Here is a 20,628-nt window from a genome sequence, read left to right on the forward strand (position 1 = left end):
GATGTCTGGGAATGCTTTGCTTTGGTTTTCTTTTTCACTTTGTGGGACCACAGTGCCATCTATCGGAAAAAAATAAGAAAAACATACTCCTATTTGCTATTTAACACGTACACACATTTTTAAAGACTAAAATATTTATTATTTTAATTTCAAAACAACTAAGTGTACCAGGTCTTTACCGTAAGCTTTTACAGGCATTTGTTACAATATACAAAACCCCATAGTGTGCAAAGTTTAAGACCAATATGTTCAAATAAATCAAGTTAAGCAAACACTTAAGAACTTCACAGAGCTCAGAACAAGAAAAACATGGGAGAAAAAGAAGTTGCCACTTTTAAAAATAAATGTCAGGAAGGAATATCGTGAGTAAGCCTGTGCAATAACCCTGCCCTTCCTTCTTCTACACCCTGCATCTCCTGCTCCAGTGGGCCTCCCCAGGTGAGAAGAGTCATGCAAACACTGTAAGCCTGCTCCCTAGCTGATTATTGTTTATTCTCCAAAACCACACAATAGCCCTATCTTTGTAAGTTCTCCCTGAGCAATAAGAAACAGGTACATAAAGTTTCTCTATGTACCTATAAAGCAAGTTCTAATTCTACAGTCAGCAGGAACACAAAGTAACCAGGAAAATACCATAGAGCAACTACAGTCCATACTTGACCTTGAATAAATAGCTACAAGAAGCTTAAGAAGAAGGATCCTCAAAGGATTTCAGAGGAGCTAGGTGGTTACAGGCCTGCAAGCATGACATTCACACCAGACATATTAAAAGAGAAATAATATATATATATAGTAAAGATTACAAGATGTACATCCCTAGGTAAACTGCAGAGCCCAGAGTAATCAACACAGTGCCTACATGGGGAAATCCTCCCAAGGAAGCCTCCAGCAACACCCAGGGACTGCTCAAGTCCCCAGCAGCTCACAGCCCTGGCCAAGCCAATGTCACCCTGCGAGGATGGTGACATACAGCAGTGGCTCAGAGGGAGAAAAACAACATCTGGTCATCTGCTTTCAAACAGAAAACATGGCACAGGTAAGCAAGCTACTGTCAGGTGAAGAGGTGGGAAGAAGGAATCAATACTCCCTAAATACAGCTTGGTACAGCTGACACATTGCATCACACATACAAACATCTTCTAAATATACTTATATTAAATATACTTATATTAAAGCTTTAAAAACGAAGATACCGATCACACACAAAAAGTGGGAGCTTTCCAGTAACGATATGAAGATATCCTCACACACATATACATAAATATGTAGCTGCTTACAGGTACAGGCCACTATCAACTAGAATTAAAGCACTAACCAATAATTCAGGATCAAGAAGCCCATCAAAAAAAATGCTTCTCTGTAAACAAAAGCATACACTTTCCTCTCATAAGCCCGTAAGATACCCATAAACTCTTGAGGAAAAAGTTACAAACATGAACAACCAGGGGCACTCCAGTCCTCAACCCTATCAGCACCACAGTTTCCTCAGCAGGGACAAGCCAGTGCCCTAGCCTCATCCTCCCTACAGCAAAGAACAAGGCAAATTACAGGAAACAAACCAGAAAACCCCCCAAGTAAGGTAAAAAAAAAAGTACAAACTCACCAACCCCTGCTCCAAAATAGCACCCTTCTTCCACAAGTCCTGCAAGGCCCCTCACAATGGGTCACGAGAAGGCCCCAGCACAGCCTTGGCCCAGGTGCCCACAGTCAGGTCCCAATGAGCCACCCCACACCGGGTGCTGTAATTTATCTCATCTTACAGCCCTGCCTCCATCAGGATGCTCTCACGCTTTCATAGCAGTTCTGTTCACTTTATTTCATAAACAGCCACTGCACACAGATAAATAGCATTCTTTAATTGTTTTAGCCTTGTCAATTCCCCATTAGTTGTCCTAATGTTACATGATCTTCTGTGTGAAATCCCCATCTCAGACTGTTTCTCTCAGGTGTGAAGCACTGGAGTCAATCAGGAGAATTACAGAAATGCTAACAGGTGCTGCTTACTTGGCTTTTTTTTTTTTCCTTTTTTTTTTTTTTTTTTTAATTTTTCAGACAAAAATTGCTTTGGAGACAGACTAGGAGCCAGGTAGGATGGAGCAGAAGAAGGCCTTGTGAAGGAGGCTGCAGCACTGTGCCAACTCCAGCCACTTGTCCTGCCGCTCTCTGGTGTAGCGGAAGCAAGTGGTAGACAAGCTAGATCACTGCTGTGCATGCACCAAACAGCATCTGTTTTGTGCTCCTTGTATTTGGCAAAATTGTACAATCACCCCAGCAAACCAAACCCAAACCCCAATTACAAACACAAGGCTCCTCCTCATCAGGAGCCATGGTGTTCCTGAAAGCATAAAGACAAGCACGAAGGGGAGAGAAGGAAGCAGTGTTTCCCCCAGTTTCTCAAAAAAGTGGGTCTAACCTGGGGAATGGAGTCCCTCTGCAATCATAATCAATAGGTCTTCTGCTATTTCTTTTTCAGTTACACAAAAGCAGTATTTTCATTTTTTACCATTTCTAATACGTCTGCAAGTATTCCTACATGCTGTCTTTACTCACCAGCATTTTGACACGGTACTCATGTATGACAGAGAAAATGTGAAACTCCCAGCAAAGAAAGGATGAATTGTATTATCACTTTGATACAGGACAGACCTCTGTTTATTTAGACTTTATTATATTGATATGGTGTGCAGTTCAGGCATGAGCGTACCACCACTGAAATGAGTGGCAAAGTTCCTGCAGAGGTGTGAGGGGACAAGGTGGTCACTAGAATAGGGAAGGTGTGGAAATTAAGTGGTACGATATGGAGCAAACCCTTGCAGTACACACTCTAATGGGCTGACCAGGCAATGGTGATACCTCCAGCTGCATGATCCTGAGGTTCTCACAGAGCTTTTTAGTATAAACTGCACTGCTGCGATAGTAGATTAGATGTTAGCATGCATGCTTACAAGCTCTGGGCCTAAACCTACTGGGCAGTGTCCCTCAACTTTCTCCTTCTGGAAATTGCCCTTTTTCTGTGGCACTGCCACCTCTTCAATTATGAAGTAAAATTATTTGAATTCTTCTCCTTCCTTCTCTGGACGACACATTCCTAAAAGAGTACTGTGGTAGTGAGCAATTACAAGGAATATCACTGCTGAAGGAAGGAAAGTAAATGAGATTTTATTACTCTGCAGTTGTAGTGATGGTTCTGGTGAATATTTATTTACCCTGTATTAAGTAACCTCCAATAAAATAACCTTTTATTTCCAGCAGGGTGACACACGCAGCTGTTACAAGGAAAGCGATAACTATTCCACACCGAAAAGCTACGCTAAACCAACCGAGCGCACAGCTCAGCTCGTTTCCATGCTTGCAGATGCACCTTTTAAAACCGAGCCTGCCTTCCCGACCACCACCAGCAGCCCGTTCAGCTGCAGGCAGCCGCCTCCTGGACGTGCTCCAGCACCTCCCCGCCCCTGCAGGGTGCACGCGTGCGGGCCCACGCATAATTTTTCCGTGAACTTTCGCGTTTCTCTTCTTCCTGAGGAGCAGTCCCCAAAAAACTCTTTCCCCTCCCAAAAAAGCTCTGTGCTCCAGGTGAGGCTCGAACTCACAACCTCGGCATTGCTCGGCTTTAGTACTGCTGTATAAGTACCGCGCGCTAACCGATTGCGCCACTGGAGCCCTGACACCAACTCCTCCCGAACGCTTTATCAACCACTCGCCGGGCGCGGGCCGGGAAATGGCGGCGGGCCGCCCGCCCGCGACGCGTAATGGCCCCGCCGCGCCCCGACCCCCGGCCGCCGCCGGGCCCTCGGCGTTACCGGCGGCGCGGGGAGGGTGCCGGCGCGGGCGGGCGGGAGGCTCCCGTCCCGGGAGGGCGGCGCAGTGAGGTGCCGGAGGGCGGGGAGCGGCGACGGGGCCGGCATGAGGCCTCCCGCCCCCTGTGTGCCCGCCGGCCGGTGGGGAGAGCTCGGCCCGTCCGCTGGGAGGTCCTCGGGCAGGCACCCTGCTCCGAAAACGCTGAATTTTCAGCAACCATTGCTAAAAGCCAACCGTTGCTTATGCATAGAACAAAGCACAGTATATGCATATGTTGTATTACTTGCTGAGAAACAGTTATTAGGGAAAAAACACAGCTTTACGTGCGTGTTTGTTGATAAAGTGTACTGCCAACGTGAACTTCTGCAGTCAGCTCTGTCACTTCCACTATCTCTGTGCCGCAGGAAGACAGGAAACAGAATCGGCATCAGCAGACATTTAAACCCCATGTAATGCTCCAGGCCTGTTACACTTGACACAAGGACATACCCTTTCTATTTTTCCTTCTGTCATTAAGTTTTGTCACCGTATTTATGTTCCTAGAACTGAGACAGCTCTGCAGGGTTACGGACACAATTACCAGAAAGCTTACTACATCAGCGAAGCATGGGCAAAGTAACAAGCTTTGGACCTGTCATTACCGAGGGGATGATTGAACAGTGCCACACAGTGCCTGGATTTCCGTGGCCTCTAAACTGAAATATTTATGGCCTGGCAGCAGGGGACAGGCACTCGGCCAGCTTTAAGTAGATAGCAGTGACCTCCAAGAGTGAGTGGCAGGTATACGTGACTTCCTTACCTCCTCCTCCCACCTCCTATTCATAACTGAGCAGAAACATTTGGAGACTGTTCTGGATGGAGACAGGATGCTTCTCACTTGTCGAGACAGCTGTTCTGCTGCTGGTACTACTACTGTGGGCACTACTTAGAGTATGTTTCAGTAGTATACACCACTGACAGGTGAAGTAATGTGCGATTGCTCTATCTGGCTGTTGATGAAGGTGATGGTGGAGAGAAGAAAATTGCTGTCAGTTCATTTCTTAAAGCAATTTTACATCATCACATAGATTTAGCTGGCATACCAGAAAACTGCAGCTACCTTCATTACCTTTACCAGTGCATCATTACACTAGCAAAAACAAACAAACAAACAAAAAAAACCTATGTTATGTTTGCAGCAATCTTTGTACAATTTCATCCAAACAGGTGCCCTTTTGGTGAATAAAAATTGTCAGGAAGAATCAAAGCTGAAGCTATGAAAAGTTCTTTATTGCAGCTTCAGCCTTAGACTCAGGCAAGAGGAGGACCGAGTGAATCTGCTTTTGTTGCTTATATATAGATGATAATCACTGCTGTTGTATTTCAATCAGCCTTCCCATCAAAGTAATAGTGACAGCAATAGCAAAGATCCCAGTGAATTTTGATGAATATTTAATTCTTCTACTGTGCTATGTGATCTACTTGTTTCCTGCATGTGTCCCCACCAAGACTGAGGCTTGATAGTATGTTCATAAATCAAATAGTAAAAAATTGTCCATGTGAATTAGTTTGTAGACAGGAACATAACTGTACTCCTGTAGTAGGTTTGTTACCGATTTGATTTTTTATTTCCAACAACTACACAGGATTTTAAAAATATAAATAGTTAAATAATGTTTTTATTTTAATAAAGTGTATATATATATTTGTTCTCAGAAAATCTTTTATAACAGACAAATAATAGAATTTATATATATATATTTGTATATATAAAGGAAGCATGTTCAGGTGTGTTTTTTTCCACTAATGCTTTTTCCTGCACCCACATTGCAAAAGATGGCTTATTATTGAGGAGCAGTTTTGTGCTTCAGTAGTCTTGCACAACTCTGTCAGCAAAAGCTGACAAGTCTAGAGCCTTTGCCTTCCTTACCTGAGGAAAGGATCTGAGCCGAAAGCAGATGTAGAAACCTGAGCTTCTGGAACAGACTTTGATGGATGTGAAGAGCCACAGCAAAGCAGACTAGCCAGAAAAATCCAGGTCCCCAGACAGGTCACAAAGTGTCCATACTTTAAACTCATGGAGCCTGCAACACTCACTCTTTTCTTTGCCTCTCTAATACACTTAACAGAAATATGGTTTCATGGCCCACTACTTCCAGGCTGCACAGACCATTTCTTATCCCTCCTCAAAAGAAGCAATGTTCCCTTATACCTGCTGCACACATGGAGAGCCCATTAACTGCTTTTTTCAAAATGTACTGATTTCCAAGGGTTGCAGAAAGTACTGCTCCTGTGACAGTAACCTCAGATTCCTGGTAATGGTGGATTTTATAAGTGAACTTCATTGGTGTCCTCCCTGAGTAGTTCTAGCTATATTATTTTTTCCCCACCATACCTCACTCTAGCCATAAAAATGCATTTATCAGCCTGTGACTGAGATAGCTTTCTCTGCAGGTAATAGCACCTTGTATTCAGCCTAGCAGGGAAAAAAGCAGAGACTAGTGATGAGAGTAGGGGTTTGTGAGAATAACCCTGCAGTTAAAACTTGTGCATTAATATCGGCTCTATCAAGTCCAGGACCTTTGTTTCTTTCCAGCTGTGAATCTGTACAACCTCTTGGTTTTTAGGCCTGACAAATGGAGTCCTGCTCTTCCATACCTGTTACCAACGATGAGGTAGTGCTTTACAAAACCATTGTCATTAAAAGAGTCTTCAGTTCTGGCTGGGTCACAATCCTCTCAGTGAAAGCATTTTAAATGGAAGATTGCTTTCCTTCATAGCTAAATAGCATGCCATCAGCCTACAGTGCAAAAAGCACCAAAATGTTCCTGTCTGTAGGTCCAAAACCAGGCCTAATGACTTTGCTACACAGTGATGTCTCACCACAGTCATTCTGATGGTAGAAATTTCATGTGCTAAATAAATCATGTTACATTTTTTTATCATTTATAATTGAGTGAAATAATATGTACTCTGGACTTATATCAACGTATTGCCAATACTGTTGTGATTGTACTAATATAGCAGAACTGTAATCCCCATGTGGATTTTCATACCCCAAAATGAGCAGAGTTTTTTGGATCAATTATGTAAGGAGTTTAAATTAAATTGCAAAGAAGACAGATGAAAGTAAAGCACAGAGTCACCCTCACACTTACTGAGAGTACAGTATTAGTCTCAACTCACATTCCATCGCTTTTTTTCCCCCCACCCATAGGAAAGTTATAATGGTACAAGCTAAAGAACTCCCCAGTTTATACCGTTCCAGCATCCTGACTCATCAATCCAGAAGCTGCACAGCCCATATGCACAAGTCACGGCGCCTATACAGATCACTTCTAAACAAATCATATGATACCCTTATACCCATGCACATTGACACGCAAAGCACGGTATAGATGCAGTCAGAAGACTAAGCTATATCAAGAGCAACTGAAAAGCTCTGACATTTTGTAATGACTTTTTTTTTTTTGGTCAGCCACCCATTTCATGTATTCCAGGTTTGCAAAGAAATGTTTATGGATTTGGTTATTAAAAGTGAAGGGGGGGGAGCAGTGATCAATCTGTTAGGAACTATATAGACGTGGAAAAGAAACTAGCAAATGCATAAAGCCTAATGCAGACCAGGAATGCCTGATAATTCTCCATTTCTTCTTTGCCTGCTAATTTGATGACAGCATGCTGCATTTTCCCAAAGGGCATCACAAAACCACATTCAGCTCTCCAACAAGGTCTGCCACAACCCTGGCAAAGAGTGAGACAAATCAAAAAAAAAAAAAAAAAAAATATGAATAGCCGCTTTTGGTCTTACAAATGCAGCAGACATCTTTATTTTTGTTTTTTTTGGCAGAAGTAGTACTCAGTATTTTCAATCACAACCTCAATCATTGAGCCTAACAAGCTTGAGGGAACGTGGGAAAAGGAAATAGGACTCTATTATTATGCCCAAAACACGTAGATATTTATGTATAAAAATACAATTTATCTATATTGTATACACGTGACTAAAATCTGAGCACTGGCTCTCAAGTGCATTTAGCTTTGAAACCTGATGTTTCTATATTGAATGCCCAAGTTTTCGTAACTGTATGTAACAAGGCAGTTTCTGTAGATAGAAAGTTTCTTTACTGCAGCTGATGCAGTAAAGAGAACGAAGCAACCTCCTGTGGGCAGTATGAGTCTCAGATGAAAATAATTTTTTAAAAACACTGGTCAATTATTAGCTTAGCTGCTGGAGCACCAACTCTCTTTGCAAAGTGACCTTTGGCTGATGGATCTGTCCCCTTTGACACTCAAGCCTGAAGACACCTCTTCTACCAACCAATCCCTGAGCTGGGGGGATGGAGCCACATGTAGCTTGTTCAGAGTGAGCACTATGCAAACTCCATCTTCATCAGAAGTTTCATAGCTGGTAGACTATGGAGCTTCTGGTAAATGTCAGAAAATGGATAGAAGAAAACAAGGCAGCCTTCTTACCTCCTGTGTGCAATAAACTTATGTGAGTAAATGAAGGTGTTGTTTTTTTTTTTTTTTTAATGTTGTTCATAGATATTTAAATATTTTTAGCTTCCAGAGGAAACTACTAAAATGCATACTTAGTAAAGACTAGTAAGGAACCGTAGTTCCTCTTAGGCTACAACCAGTCATACCGCAGTTTTGAAGGACAGGAAATAACTGAAATCTTTTTGTGGTAACTCTGCAGAAGCTGTGAAGATCAGATCCAATATGTTTGCCTCGATTCAAAGTCTCTTGTAGGCAATTAGGCTACTAAGGGACTTTGTGTTGTGCCCTTTGTCGATAACCTCACAGAAATCTGAGATGGCAAGGCATCCATAGATGGTATGAGATAGCAAATAGATTCATGCTACCATCTTAGAACCTGAAACAGCTGCTAGAGCTGCTAACGGTTATTCCAATATTGCAGAGGAGCTGAATCTGCAAGAGCAATCAAAACTGGCAGGATATATCACATGAAGATAAGGAGAACGGAAGGGGAGTGGGTTTCCAGGACATTTTGAGAGCTGTCAGAGCAGGGTAGGATGCTCTGTTCAGCATGAGGCTGAAAAGGCAATATTTTGGGGCACTGACTGACAGCTTGGAGGTATGAACTGTATCCTGAATAATTATCCAGCTGATATAAGAAAAAATCTGGGTATTATGCAGGTTTACAGTATGCATATTGCCAGCGTCAAAGCCCAGGAACAAGTTGGTCCAATGTGTGGCACATTCTGGTCATGTTACCAAGGATTCTTTTGTCAGTGAACTTGAGGACAATACATTTAGTCCAACACTGCCTCTATGTAAAGGTTTTCATAAGAAAGGATAAACTACAAGAAATTATAGAAGACTGAGTTTTAAGAAGGACATAAAAAGTAGGCATTCTTGCTCTTCTGTATTTATTTTTCTTGCATTTGAACGACTACAAAAAGCAAAGAATGCGCCTGTTGCCCCTACCCTGAACTGCTACCTCTAATCAAAAGCTGAATGGGCACTACTGTAGCAATGTCAGTTATATTAATTTCCATTCAAAGCTGCAAGAGTTTGCTTTTCAAAGTAACAGTTGCAAGACAGAAATAAGGTAAGAGGTACATCCTTAGCAATATGTTTCTGTTGAAACTACAGCTGATGTTCTAAATGAGAAATCATGAAACTTGAATCACTGCAATTGTATCACAGTGGGAAAGAGAAGAAAATGTCTTTTTTACAAGTGCTTTCATTTCTTTCATTTTGAGAATGGATTTAGTAAAGCATAGCTATTTTTAAGGCTTAGCAATGACAGTGGTAAAGCTTTAGTATTTTAGAGTACGTGAAATACTAATTTTTTCCATTCTTCATCAGTAAGATTACCTTTTTGTTATTACGGCACTATTCTGCACAGCCTACCAGCAGCTCTGTGTAATTCTGAAGTAACTCTAGAATATGAGGTCCATCAGAGGTCAGAAAGTTACACATATCCCTAAGTAGTTGGTGTTGGTGAGTTTCCCCCATAAACACTGCAAGAAGCTACATTGAAACAGGGAATGTTTTTTTCATGATAAAATTTGCATAGGTTTAAAATATATATATATATATATATATATATATATATATATCAATTTCTCCATTGAAGCTTCAGCCTGTGGAGGAGGAGAGAAAAGCCATGTACTATATAGATTCTTAGTTTCTCACCACCTGCTTCTAGTGATATCTACATTTTTCAGGATTTTTCCAAAAAAGCTTCAGGCAATTTTCCAGTAAGTGACTAATAGATTTCCAAGATTGTTTTCAAAGGCTTTGATACTTTACGTGCCGAGTGCAGATGTATAAAGAAATCTTCTCACTGCTTTGTACACCACAAGAAGGCAAACACCTTAAAAAACAAACAAAAAAAAGCAACCTGATCCTAAGTTTCAAAAGAGAATTAAAGGTTAAAACTAGGTCTTACAGTGTATCAGTAGGACTTCCCATCTCTAAATTTGTTACAGCTTTCAGACTTGTATTCAGTTATGTTCCATACAAGTGTGATGATGAAAAATTTTAAGTACCTATATGGGATTTCAAAACAAAACCTCAGTTCCTGAATCATCATCTGCTTAGAGTTTTACCAGAGTCAAGAAAACAATGTGATGTAAGAGCTACAATTTAATTATATATATTTTAATCTTACTGTCTTGCAAGCTTAAATACTTTTTAACCTCAAGGAGCAATTAACGCAAAATCGGAACCCTTGTGATAGCTGATTTCTACAGGGTTGCTAAGTCACTTTTAAAGCTTTTCTTCGAGCTCAGAATATGATACTGTAAGGAGACCTCATTATGGTCATGGAGTATCTCATTTTTCGTGGTCTTGAGACATTTTCAAAAGGTTGCCTGCTGGTCATATTTTCTTTATGTGATTAGGAAGAAAAATATAAGAGTATGTAAAACTTAATAGGCCATTGATTAGCAGCTCATTCTAAAAATAATGCAATCAAGTAATTTCCACACTCCTGTAACCTTTATGATACTGAAACTGCATTAACTGTCTCCCAGATGGCCTTAGCTGAACTTCCTTTTCTTTCTTATGATTTTTCTTATTTCAAAGCAATGATATTAACTGGACAACTTTATTTAGCAATGTAGGCAAACAGACATCTTTGAATTCCTGCTTGTATTTGATAGTTAGAGTTTTTTTGATAGTGCCACCATATAATTCTTAATGATAGCAAGTATTAACCTGTCATTGCCAGTTTATTAAGCAAAACCCAACTAAATCCATAGGGTACCAGAATTAATGTTAGATTTGCCAAACAGTTCAACAAAAAGTTAAGGAACAATGGTTTTGAGAGCAATAGTTTCCCTTTTAATTATTGAACTAATGAAATCAATCAGGGTTTCCGTAAAAATTAGTTAATCTTAAAAGCAGGCTACAAGATGCACATAGATCATGTTTCTCTTATTCTTCAGGGTTGATTTGAATTTATTTCATGAATAATTAGCTATGTTGTTACGGTTTTGGTCTTCCTACTCTTCTCTAGTAGAAGGGTTCATTAATACAAAAGTATTTCAGCATGTCCTTGAAAACAAGTGTTATATCTGCCTGATACAGTCAGTTCGGATTTCAGTTCCTTTTTTTAAGATATTGGCATGAAGCCAGGAGTTATAATGTATACAAGTTCCTATGGTGAGAACAGTAAATTTAAGTATTGCAATCTAATTTAATTATTTAGATTTTAATTTGATCAAGGAATGGTTTGTCACAATTGTTATTTTTGCTTTACTAATCCTTAATGTGTTCTTTATAATTTAACTTCTCTTCAAAGTAAGCATGATATCAGTACCAGATCGAATAGATATGTTCAAATAGATATGTTCAGCAATTCTGAATAGTTTGGTTTCTCTCAATTGAGGCTTATAAATTGCTGTCACAGAGGCACGTATTTCTTTCCTGAATTGCAGGGGAGCATAGTCCTGCCAGTTCTGTATTACTAAGACCTCTAGTTAGCTCAAGTATTTCCTCATTGAAAAGTAGAGGTCAGCACCCTTCAGCTCACATATCAAAGAGAGCTTAAGGATAAATTCTGAATCATAGTTAACAATTCTGGTTTATAGTGTTGTTTTGTTTTGTTTTCCCACACAAAGTAAATGGAAAACTGCTACCTTACCTCTTTATTAATATATGTGTACTGATAGATAATTGGGGTTCTATCTTTTCTTTGTGACAGCTGAGAGAATAGCTCGCTAAGGCTTTTACAAGGGACAGAATTACGATAAAGGATCTCTTTTTCTGAATCAACCACAACCACAAAGAAACCATTGTAATGTTGTTCCACCTCAGCAAAACTGATATAAATAGAAATTAGCTGATAATTCCTACCGTCAAAACGTTCTAAATTACTAGTTCTAGTAATTCTGCCACTGGGAACCAAGTATGATTTTACCTTTATTAAGCTTAAAAAGAGATTTACCTTTACAGAATCCTGAATTAATCAGATCATATTGAGAGGGCATTTTTCTTGTCTTTCCTGTCTCTTACATATCATTCTTCGTCTTTACAGTTCAAAGCTCTTTCCACTGTTGGTAAGTACCTTTGTTCCCCTTTCACAGCTGGAGGAACTGAAACACCAGGAGGGAAGTAGATGGCCTCAGGTCACGTGGCAGGCCAGTGGCAGAGCAAGAAGATGCATCTAGGTCTTTTCTTTCTCATCCTGGTTGCTATTTGTCACTTGCTATTGTTTCATTGATTCCCTGTAGTCAAAGAATTACAAAAATAAACAATAAAAATCCATGAAAAATCCATGAAATAAAGGACACCACATTTGGAGGGAGTTCTAAATTGTCACTTTTCTTTTTTAGGCATCAACATCAATTGAATGTGATGTTTGTTGGAGGACCAAATGAAAGGAAGGATTATCATATTGAAGAAGGAGAAGAGGTAACCTATAGATTGTCTGAATTGATCTGTATGGTTAGACTGCAGCTACATTTGAAGCTACAGATTAGCAATGCCAGGCTCAGTGATGTCGTACTTACTAGATCTGTTCAAAGACTTATGCAGAATTATGCACCTGAACCATAAACCATCTGTTCATTTCCTTTTAAACAAACTATGTGATGAGATCAGATCTATTGTGCTATAGTTCATTTCCAACAGCAAACTAGAGAAAGTGTTCTTACACATGAAAATGTGTCACGTCAACATTTTTGAATGAAACTTTAGAAAGGTAAAAATATTTAAGTGATATTTTGTTGCAGAGTATCAGTTTATATTTCAAAAGTAAGTTTGAAATTCAAAAAAAATCAATATTATTTTCAGAAAAAAATAGTAATTTTAAGCCAGTAGACTTTGTGAAAGATATCAGCATTTTCTACTTTCATTCATATTTTGAATGATAAAGAATATCCTGCAGAATATCCTCTTTTCCCAGAGAAAGAGATCTGCGGGTTCTAACTGATGTTAAGTTCAATATGAACCAGCAGTGTGTCCTCTGGCAGACAGGAGGACCAACCATACCCTGGGGTGCATTGGGCACAGCACTGCCAGCCAGTCCACGGAAGGGATTGGCCCAATCTGCTCTGTGCTGGTGCAGCCTCACCTCAAATACTGTGCGAAGTTTTGGGCCCCACAATATAAGAAGGGCCTAAAACTGTCAGAGAGCATCCAAAGGAGGGCTATAAAGATGGTGAAGGGCCTAGAGGGGAAGACTCATGAGGAGCAGCTGAGGCCCCTGGGTTTGCTCAGCCCAGAGCAGAGCAGGCTGAGGGGAGGCCTCATGGCGGCCTGCAGCTCCCTCACGAGGGGAGCGGAGGGGCAGGCGCTGAGCTCTGCTCTCTGGGGACAGCGACAGGACCCGAGGGAACGGCGTGGAGCTGGGACAGGGGAGGGTCAGGCTGGGGGTTAGGGAAAGGTTCTGCACCCAGAGGGTGGCTGGGCACTGGGACAGGCTCCCCAGGGCAGTGGATATAGCACCAAGCTGACAGACTTCAAGAACTGTTTGGACAATGCTCTCAGACACAGGGTTTGATTTTTGGGTGGTCCCATATGGAGCCAGGAGTTGATTTCCATGATCCTTGTGGGTCCCTTCTAACTCAGTATACCCAATGGTTCTATAAGAATAGAATCTCTCCATATTTTTCAAATCAGTCTCTCTCTCTGCACATCTTCAGTATTGAAACAAAGCATTGAGTTGTGAGAAGCTGTTGGGCCAAGTGCAGAATATAGGAAGAAAAGGTAGAAACCTATCAAAATTGTAACACGGATCTCACAGCCCACCCTGTGGGCACAGCTGTGTCTGGTAAGACACCAGGCTACCCATCACAGTCAGGATATCCCTTTTCATCAACTGTACCATGCTGGCAGGTCCCTCAGGGCGGGACGCAGGCAGGGCAGACCTCAGGGCAGCACGGTGTGAAGTGGATGTCACTAACCAGAAGAATTCAGCATCCAGCATGTATTTGACAAAGAAATTCCAGAGATATTTAGTTGGGGAAAACAAAATGTTATTTTGTCAACACGACTGCGTCCTTGGGAACGGATTAACCACATCTGTAGTGTGACTGCTCAGAAAGCACTTAAAAGAATATCACATCAATACGGCATGTTGTTAAGCATTATATGTTAGATTAACAAAGTGAATTTTGTTAAGGTCAGTGAAATTAAGGTTCTACCAAGCATAAAAGGAAGGCAGATATGGAAGTGAATGGGTCCAAATATTTTTTTTTCCTGCAACATTTTTTTTTATACAATTAATTTATTTTCTTGCTCTGAAGAATATGCAAGAGGTATATACTAAGAGCAAAACAAAAAAAAAATCTGAAGTTTAACTGGAATAACAGTCTGCACAGAAGTACTAAATACCACAGAATCACAGACTGGTTTGTGTTGAAAGGGACCTTAAAGATCACCTAGTTCCAACCACCCTCCCACGGGTAGGGATACCTTCCAACTATGAAGTATGTAAATACGATATATCTATTTCTCTTTATGATCTTGTTCTCTCTGCATCTCCCAGTTCATGCTGGATTGTCGTTGGTCCCTGAGCAGTTCCTATCCTGTTTCATTTAAAATATTCATCTTTTCTTCTTCCCATAAAACAAAATTCAGATGGATATCATTTACATCAGATTTTTTGTATTATTATTATTCAAGATGCTCATGTATTGGAGAAGAAGAGTTTGACCCACATTTAATAAAGGTGACTTATGACTTTCCAACAGTATAAAATTTAGACATTTGTGAAGGCATAATATATATATCAATGTGCAAAAGAATAGTAAATCATTGCTAATTCAGCTAGATTGAAGATGTATTAATACCTAAAATTTTCTTCTACATAGCAATTTTTCAACAATTACTTAGTGATAATGAATGGAAACGTAAAATTCCCATCATGGATCCCCTTTGTAACCCTGGGACATAGGAGAACTTGCGATACCAGATGGGCCAATTTTGCCCGATGTCACATATGTGCAATATAGTCCCATGCTGCATTTTACCATAGTATTTTATCAGACACATTTGCACCTTCCTGTGATCTAATTAATCCTTTAAATCTATGATTTTCATTTAAAAATTGTGAGATAGTTTCCTAGTAAAAGGGCATATTCCTAAATAGGATTTGGGATTAAAAAGCAAGAACAAGAAAAAAGAAAAACCCCAGGTATTCAGAACAGGTCCTTCATAGTTCTGAATGATAATTTGAAACCCAGAATAGAGACATACCATTAACAGGCTAAATCATGAATGCCTGAAAAATCCACAGTCCTCTTGGCAAATTTAGCTGATACTGTTCTACCAGTATTCTGATACCAAAAAATATTTGGTTTAGAAAGGAAAGTTAACTTTAGGATTGTTTGTATTTATTCAGGCATGATTTATGCCTGTTATCAGACAGCTTAAATTGTGTCCTGTGGCACATGTGCTGTCAGCCTGCAGCTCACAGCAGGAAGCAGTTCACATGTAGAGATGAGGGTTTAGGAGCATGCTCCTCCTCCTGAGCTGTTCTCTGCCAGCACCTTTGGCTTGCAGATGTATCAGGAAAAATCAGTTCTGATGGCTAATTATGAGAGGGTCTGGAGATTTGATTGGAATCTACATCTGTGGAGACTAAAACAGTGCCCAGTCTCACACTTTTTTCCTGCTCTTAGCAGGGGTTTCCTAAATACATAGTGTGAGATTTTGCTCGTTCCTCATTTTCTGTGCACTATTTATTTGCCATCCTCCTGCACAAAAGTACAGTCTCATATCCATGACATCGTTTTCTATCAGACAGATTTTATAAATGGCAAAATTAAGCAGCACCTTACAAGAGAAAAGCCATTCACATTCTTTGGCTTGAATTTACCACTATGTCATATTCTTTCTCATACATCTTCTGTTAAAACAGCAAAATGCTGTGAGAAAACATTTGTATAACTACACAGACAAAACTTTCTTAACATGCACTAAATAGATTGTACTATATATATAGTTTTGTAAGTTTTTGTACAAACCCTTCATGAAGCACTGAAAGCTCATATGGCAGCCCTGACAATGCTCAGCCCCTCATGGCTGAGGGTCATAAGTTTTTTTCAGGTTCCAGTCCTGGACATAACTTGGTCTCTTGAACTTTTTATCATACAATAGCATTTGTGACGTGAAGAGTTAAGGTGTTCACACAGCTCACAAAATTCACGGTGTATCTACCACATTTTTGCTTACTTGCAAAGCCTGAGTGGGGGAAAAAGTATTATTTTATCTTATTCACCTTATTTCTGGGAGGTTATACGATAAGTGAAAGCTGAAGGGAACTGTTTGCTTCAAAGGAAGTTAATGGCACATAAAAACCATGATCATGATCATAACAAAGCTTAACTATAGTAAAATCAGCTTCAGATTTTATTTATTGCACGGTGTGGGCTGCTTTGGGGGGAGGTGAGATATGCTAAACCTAGGATCAGAAAAGTAGTTAGGCTCTTATCTCTTTACCTATTTCAGTCCACCACTTAAACAAAACAAATCTCCAAGAGCTGCCTTTGATTTCGTAACAATTCATGTTCTCTGCACACCTGATGTTGAGTCTACATATAACAGTGCAGTTCCATGCAGAGAAATACAATTCAGCCTTTCATCTACCACCTGCAACACATTTGCATTGGCACAATACTGCACTTGGTGTTAAAAGCCCTGCTTCTCATAGTTGCATGAGTATTTTACCTGAAGTTTCTGCTCTTGGCATCTAGTTGTTCCCCCCCCCCCGGCCCCCTCAGTGTATGCAGCCAGCTACAAGCTGATGCAGTCCCACAGGTCAGAGCCCTGACACTGCACTCCTGCAGAGGATTCTCAGAACAGAAACCCCCTCTCCTCTGATCACCTTGGCCAATCCCTTCAGCTTCTTATAGCATATTTACACTTTCTGTTTGGGATACAGTTGTTATGCTCTGAAAAGCGATAAAGATTTCAAGTCATATCTGTCACTGCTTGTCTGCATTTCCTAGCCTGAGCTTCAGTTTCTCTTTTTCTCCCCCTCACATACACACAAGTAGGATTTGGCTCCAGTTTCTGACAAATCTGCTTAAACAAAGCCTGACCCCTTCTTCTAACTTAGGCTGCTCTCCAGGCAGCATGCTTTGGAGAAACTCCCCTAGCAACTTCATTCTCCCTTTAGATTGTATGGGAATACTGGATGCCTAAGGAGCGAGGAAAGTGGCTAAGATGATCGTTCCAGTAGGTGGTATTGCAGTGCTTATCTCCCAAGTAAAATTGAGAACATGTGTCTCAGCAAAGCAAGCGAGATCTTTTTGCTCCTTATATTTTAAGAGCACATTTATTTGGTGAAAACTCTGATTTTTTTTAAATGAGAAACAAAGCTCATATTAAAAAGAAATGAGAGTGATGATCCCTTTGCATCAGAAAGAGATTGTGTCTTCAGAAATATGTTTGCTGCATAAAATTGTTGGAATGAGTCTTGCCTAGTATTCATGTTTCACAGGTGACATGTAAATGAGCAGGGAAAAAACAGTTTTCTCTGCCTTCCTCATCTGTTTGCCTTCCAGATTTCTGATGGCTGAAAAGCCTTGTGATGAGTAAGGGAGAAAATTGTTTTTCTGTGCTCATATAGATCAGCCACTGCTGAAGTCTGGAGAACACCCAGACTTTACTCCCACAGCAGATTTTGATTTGCTCTTCATATTGATTTAGTACTTAAGCTGACATGCAATGCAAACCAGGATATGCCAAGTCAGAACCTCATCCCAGAAGTGGCTAAGCAATCCTAAATTCCACTTTCAAAAGCAGTACTCAAAGTGTACTGCAAACCCGTGAATAACCTGTCAGCCACAAGAGCACTCACAGAGCTCTGGGGTCCTATATCTAGGCAGAGGTTGATGTCAAAGGTGGATATAAATTAGCAAGCCATATACTGAACTGCTTTGCATAAAACAGAATCACAGAATGGCTGAGGTTGGAAGAGACTTCTGAAGATCATCCTCACAGCCCCTGCTGAGCAGGGTCACCTAGAGCACATCTTGTATGGTAGTTGCCCTGTGCAAACCAGTTAGAAATATTGTGTTCTTCCCCTACTACAAGCTTCTTTCTTTACTCTGCTAGGATACACACACCTGGAAGAGCAATACAGCTTCCACAACCTTAGTATGGCAGGGATGATACTGCTCTTTTGAAGGTAATAATCATATTTTCTGCTACCCCAGTGAAATTAATTCCTACCAAGTCAAGCAGTTTCAGTGACTCTTCCACTGAAGGAATCAATGAACTCCTACCTCTCTCCATCTATCTTCTCCAAAAACACCTGCCAGAGACTGCATAATTGGGGTGAAATAACTCATTACAGACTTGACACTGATTCAACACTGATCCTGCTGCCTTTCATCACTGTTTGACACAATGCTATCCAGTTTGAGGCACAATCAAGCACACACACACCCCGCTACTTCATTACTCAGTTGTCTTTTTTTAAAACAAATTATTTTGGGGGGGAGGAAAGGGGGCTGTGGGGAGCAGAATACGTAGGAAGAGCTTATATTTGCCCAGAACGCAAATCTTGGTTAGCACTGAGGGGAAAAAAAAAGTCCCAGTAAAGTGACAGTATAATACTATATTGGCAAACTGTCCTGTAAAACAGGCATGGACTATAACTCACAGAGATGTTAAACATTTGACAGTTTCCTCAATAAGAGTTCAGGGAATAATATAAGGACATCGGTAGATTCAGTAATTACTGCCACTTTTATGCATCACACTGACATCAGTATGAGTTATGGATGCCAAAAGCACTCAGACATTATTCAAAGAATAAAACTTTTTGAAGAATAGACCATAATTTACAATGGTAGGTAGTATTTAAATTCAGACAGAAAAGCCACACTTATTGACAATGGAACAATGCATAGCCTACCTCCCTTCTTCTTCCCCACTACAAAGTAATTCTTTTAATTCAAAATTCAGTGTTACGTTAACAATCTTTTCCTGTGACTGCGATGCTCTACTGTTGAGCTGAATAGCTTCTATCCCCTCCCCAGCCTTCCATTGCCAGAAAAATGCTTATCCATACAATTCGTACTCACAAGCAGCACAAAACTCTCCTCCTGTTGTTCTTTGCATCATCAACATGTCTGTGCAAGCATTTAGGAACAGTTCTCTCAGTAGCTATAGGGAAGATACCACTCCAAAAGTCATCATTTACAAAAGGATCTTTCAATTTCTGCATTGCCAGTGCCGTATTACCAATGGGCTGTGTGATAATCCATCAGAACCTTATATTCTTAGATAAGATGGGTCTATTCTGAAATGGAGGAGAGAGCATTTCTCCACCCAAATGACTATGTTGTACAAGAAGCCTGATGCACTCTGTAATGAGGGATAATATTGCATTTTTACAGTCATTCAGTAACACACAAGAAAATGACATGAAATGAACACAGGGAAATAGATAGAGGATAAGGAGGATAAATAGCCTGGTAACATGGCCATCTAGACAAGAGTTTAATTTAGCCATGGTCATCTCCTTGGCACAAGGTGAGCTTTCCACTCACGTAAGAGCTCTCAGCATGAGCTTTTTTCCAGTACACCTTCAGTTCTCTCTACTGTTTCATTCCCTTGGTACTGTATTTATTCTTAAGTGTGTTTCTTGGATTCTCAGACATGTATCAATCAATATCACAAAAACTTTCATAAAAAACCCTGATTTAAAATTTTGATTTAGCTTTTCTAAAGGAAAAGGTTTGGTTCATGGTTTCCATAATACTTGGGTAGTTTCTTCTTTCTCTTATTTGTATTTTGTGAGCTCTTTGTTTCCATTTTGCTAAAATTGTAATAAATAACAATAGATAAAGTAAGTTCCATTATAGTTCTAACTTTGAGTCATATTTCAGGCAATTTTAACCTGAACTTCAGCAACCGTATAAATTAGCCTTTTTGGTTTCTAGCTACAGCAGACAGAATATGAAAAGTATATTAGAAATTGGGCAGAAAGGCAGAATGAGAAAAGTAAAGTTGACTTTTTGAAGTATTATTGCCCATCGTTATACAGTACAAGTAAAAATGCGCCCATTATTCCAGGTCAACAACAGACCTGCTTACAGATCATAGCACAGTCCTTCCATGAAGCACAAGGCCAGGTCTGAGCACCTCCAAGCCCTCACGAAGCTACTCTGAAAACAGAACCGTGGAAAGGTCACTGAAGACAGAATTACAGTTTCAGTAGTCCTGTCCTTATGTAAGCTTAGAACATAATCCCTTTACACACACAGTAGGATGAGGAGCAGCTGTTACAGGGCTTCACAGTGACCACAGAAATAAAGCAGAACAGCTTCTAAGTGGGCAATTATTCCCACATGAGAAAGCTCTGTTAAAAGAAAAAAAATGGGCATGCATATCTGGAGCATTTTTGGAAAA

General features: G+C 40.2%; 1 protein-coding gene, 1 long non-coding RNA gene and 1 other non-coding gene across 13 annotated transcripts in view; 1 reads left to right on the plus strand and 2 right to left on the minus strand.

Annotated features, from left to right (window-relative positions):
- The window catches only part of LOC118164310, a 370,599-nt gene extending 368,895 nt beyond the window's left edge, over window positions 1-1,704 (minus strand). For 10 of the 11 annotated variants that reach the window (XR_004749429.1, XR_004749432.1, XR_004749431.1 and 7 more), the window contains exon 1: window positions 1,604-1,704. This is a non-coding gene — a long non-coding RNA (uncharacterized LOC118164310). Of the gene's footprint in view, window positions 1-1,411; window positions 1,522-1,603 lie in introns of those variants that run through there. The other variant, XR_004749423.1, reaches the window with a different exon arrangement.
- Window positions 1,705-3,568: 1,864 nt separating this feature from the next.
- Window positions 3,569-3,663, minus strand: TRNAI-UAU. Its single transcript has 2 exons — window positions 3,626-3,663; window positions 3,569-3,604 (listed from the first exon to the last, which is right to left on the minus strand). It is a non-coding gene; the product is annotated as a tRNA-Ile (tRNA).
- Window positions 3,664-8,099: 4,436 nt separating this feature from the next.
- Window positions 8,100-20,628, plus strand: part of HAAO (3-hydroxyanthranilate 3,4-dioxygenase) — a 34,599-nt gene continuing 22,070 nt past the window's right edge. The window contains exons 1-2 of the mRNA XM_035322453.1: window positions 8,100-8,278; window positions 12,594-12,672. Of these exons, the coding sequence (XP_035178344.1) occupies window positions 8,199-8,278; window positions 12,594-12,672 (159 nt within the window). The 5' untranslated portion in view covers window positions 8,100-8,198. The remainder of the gene's footprint in view (window positions 8,279-12,593; window positions 12,673-20,628) is intronic.

Source organism: Oxyura jamaicensis, chromosome 3, assembly GCF_011077185.1.
Source record: "Oxyura jamaicensis isolate SHBP4307 breed ruddy duck chromosome 3, BPBGC_Ojam_1.0, whole genome shotgun sequence".
NCBI lineage: Eukaryota > Metazoa > Chordata > Aves > Anseriformes > Anatidae > Oxyura > Oxyura jamaicensis.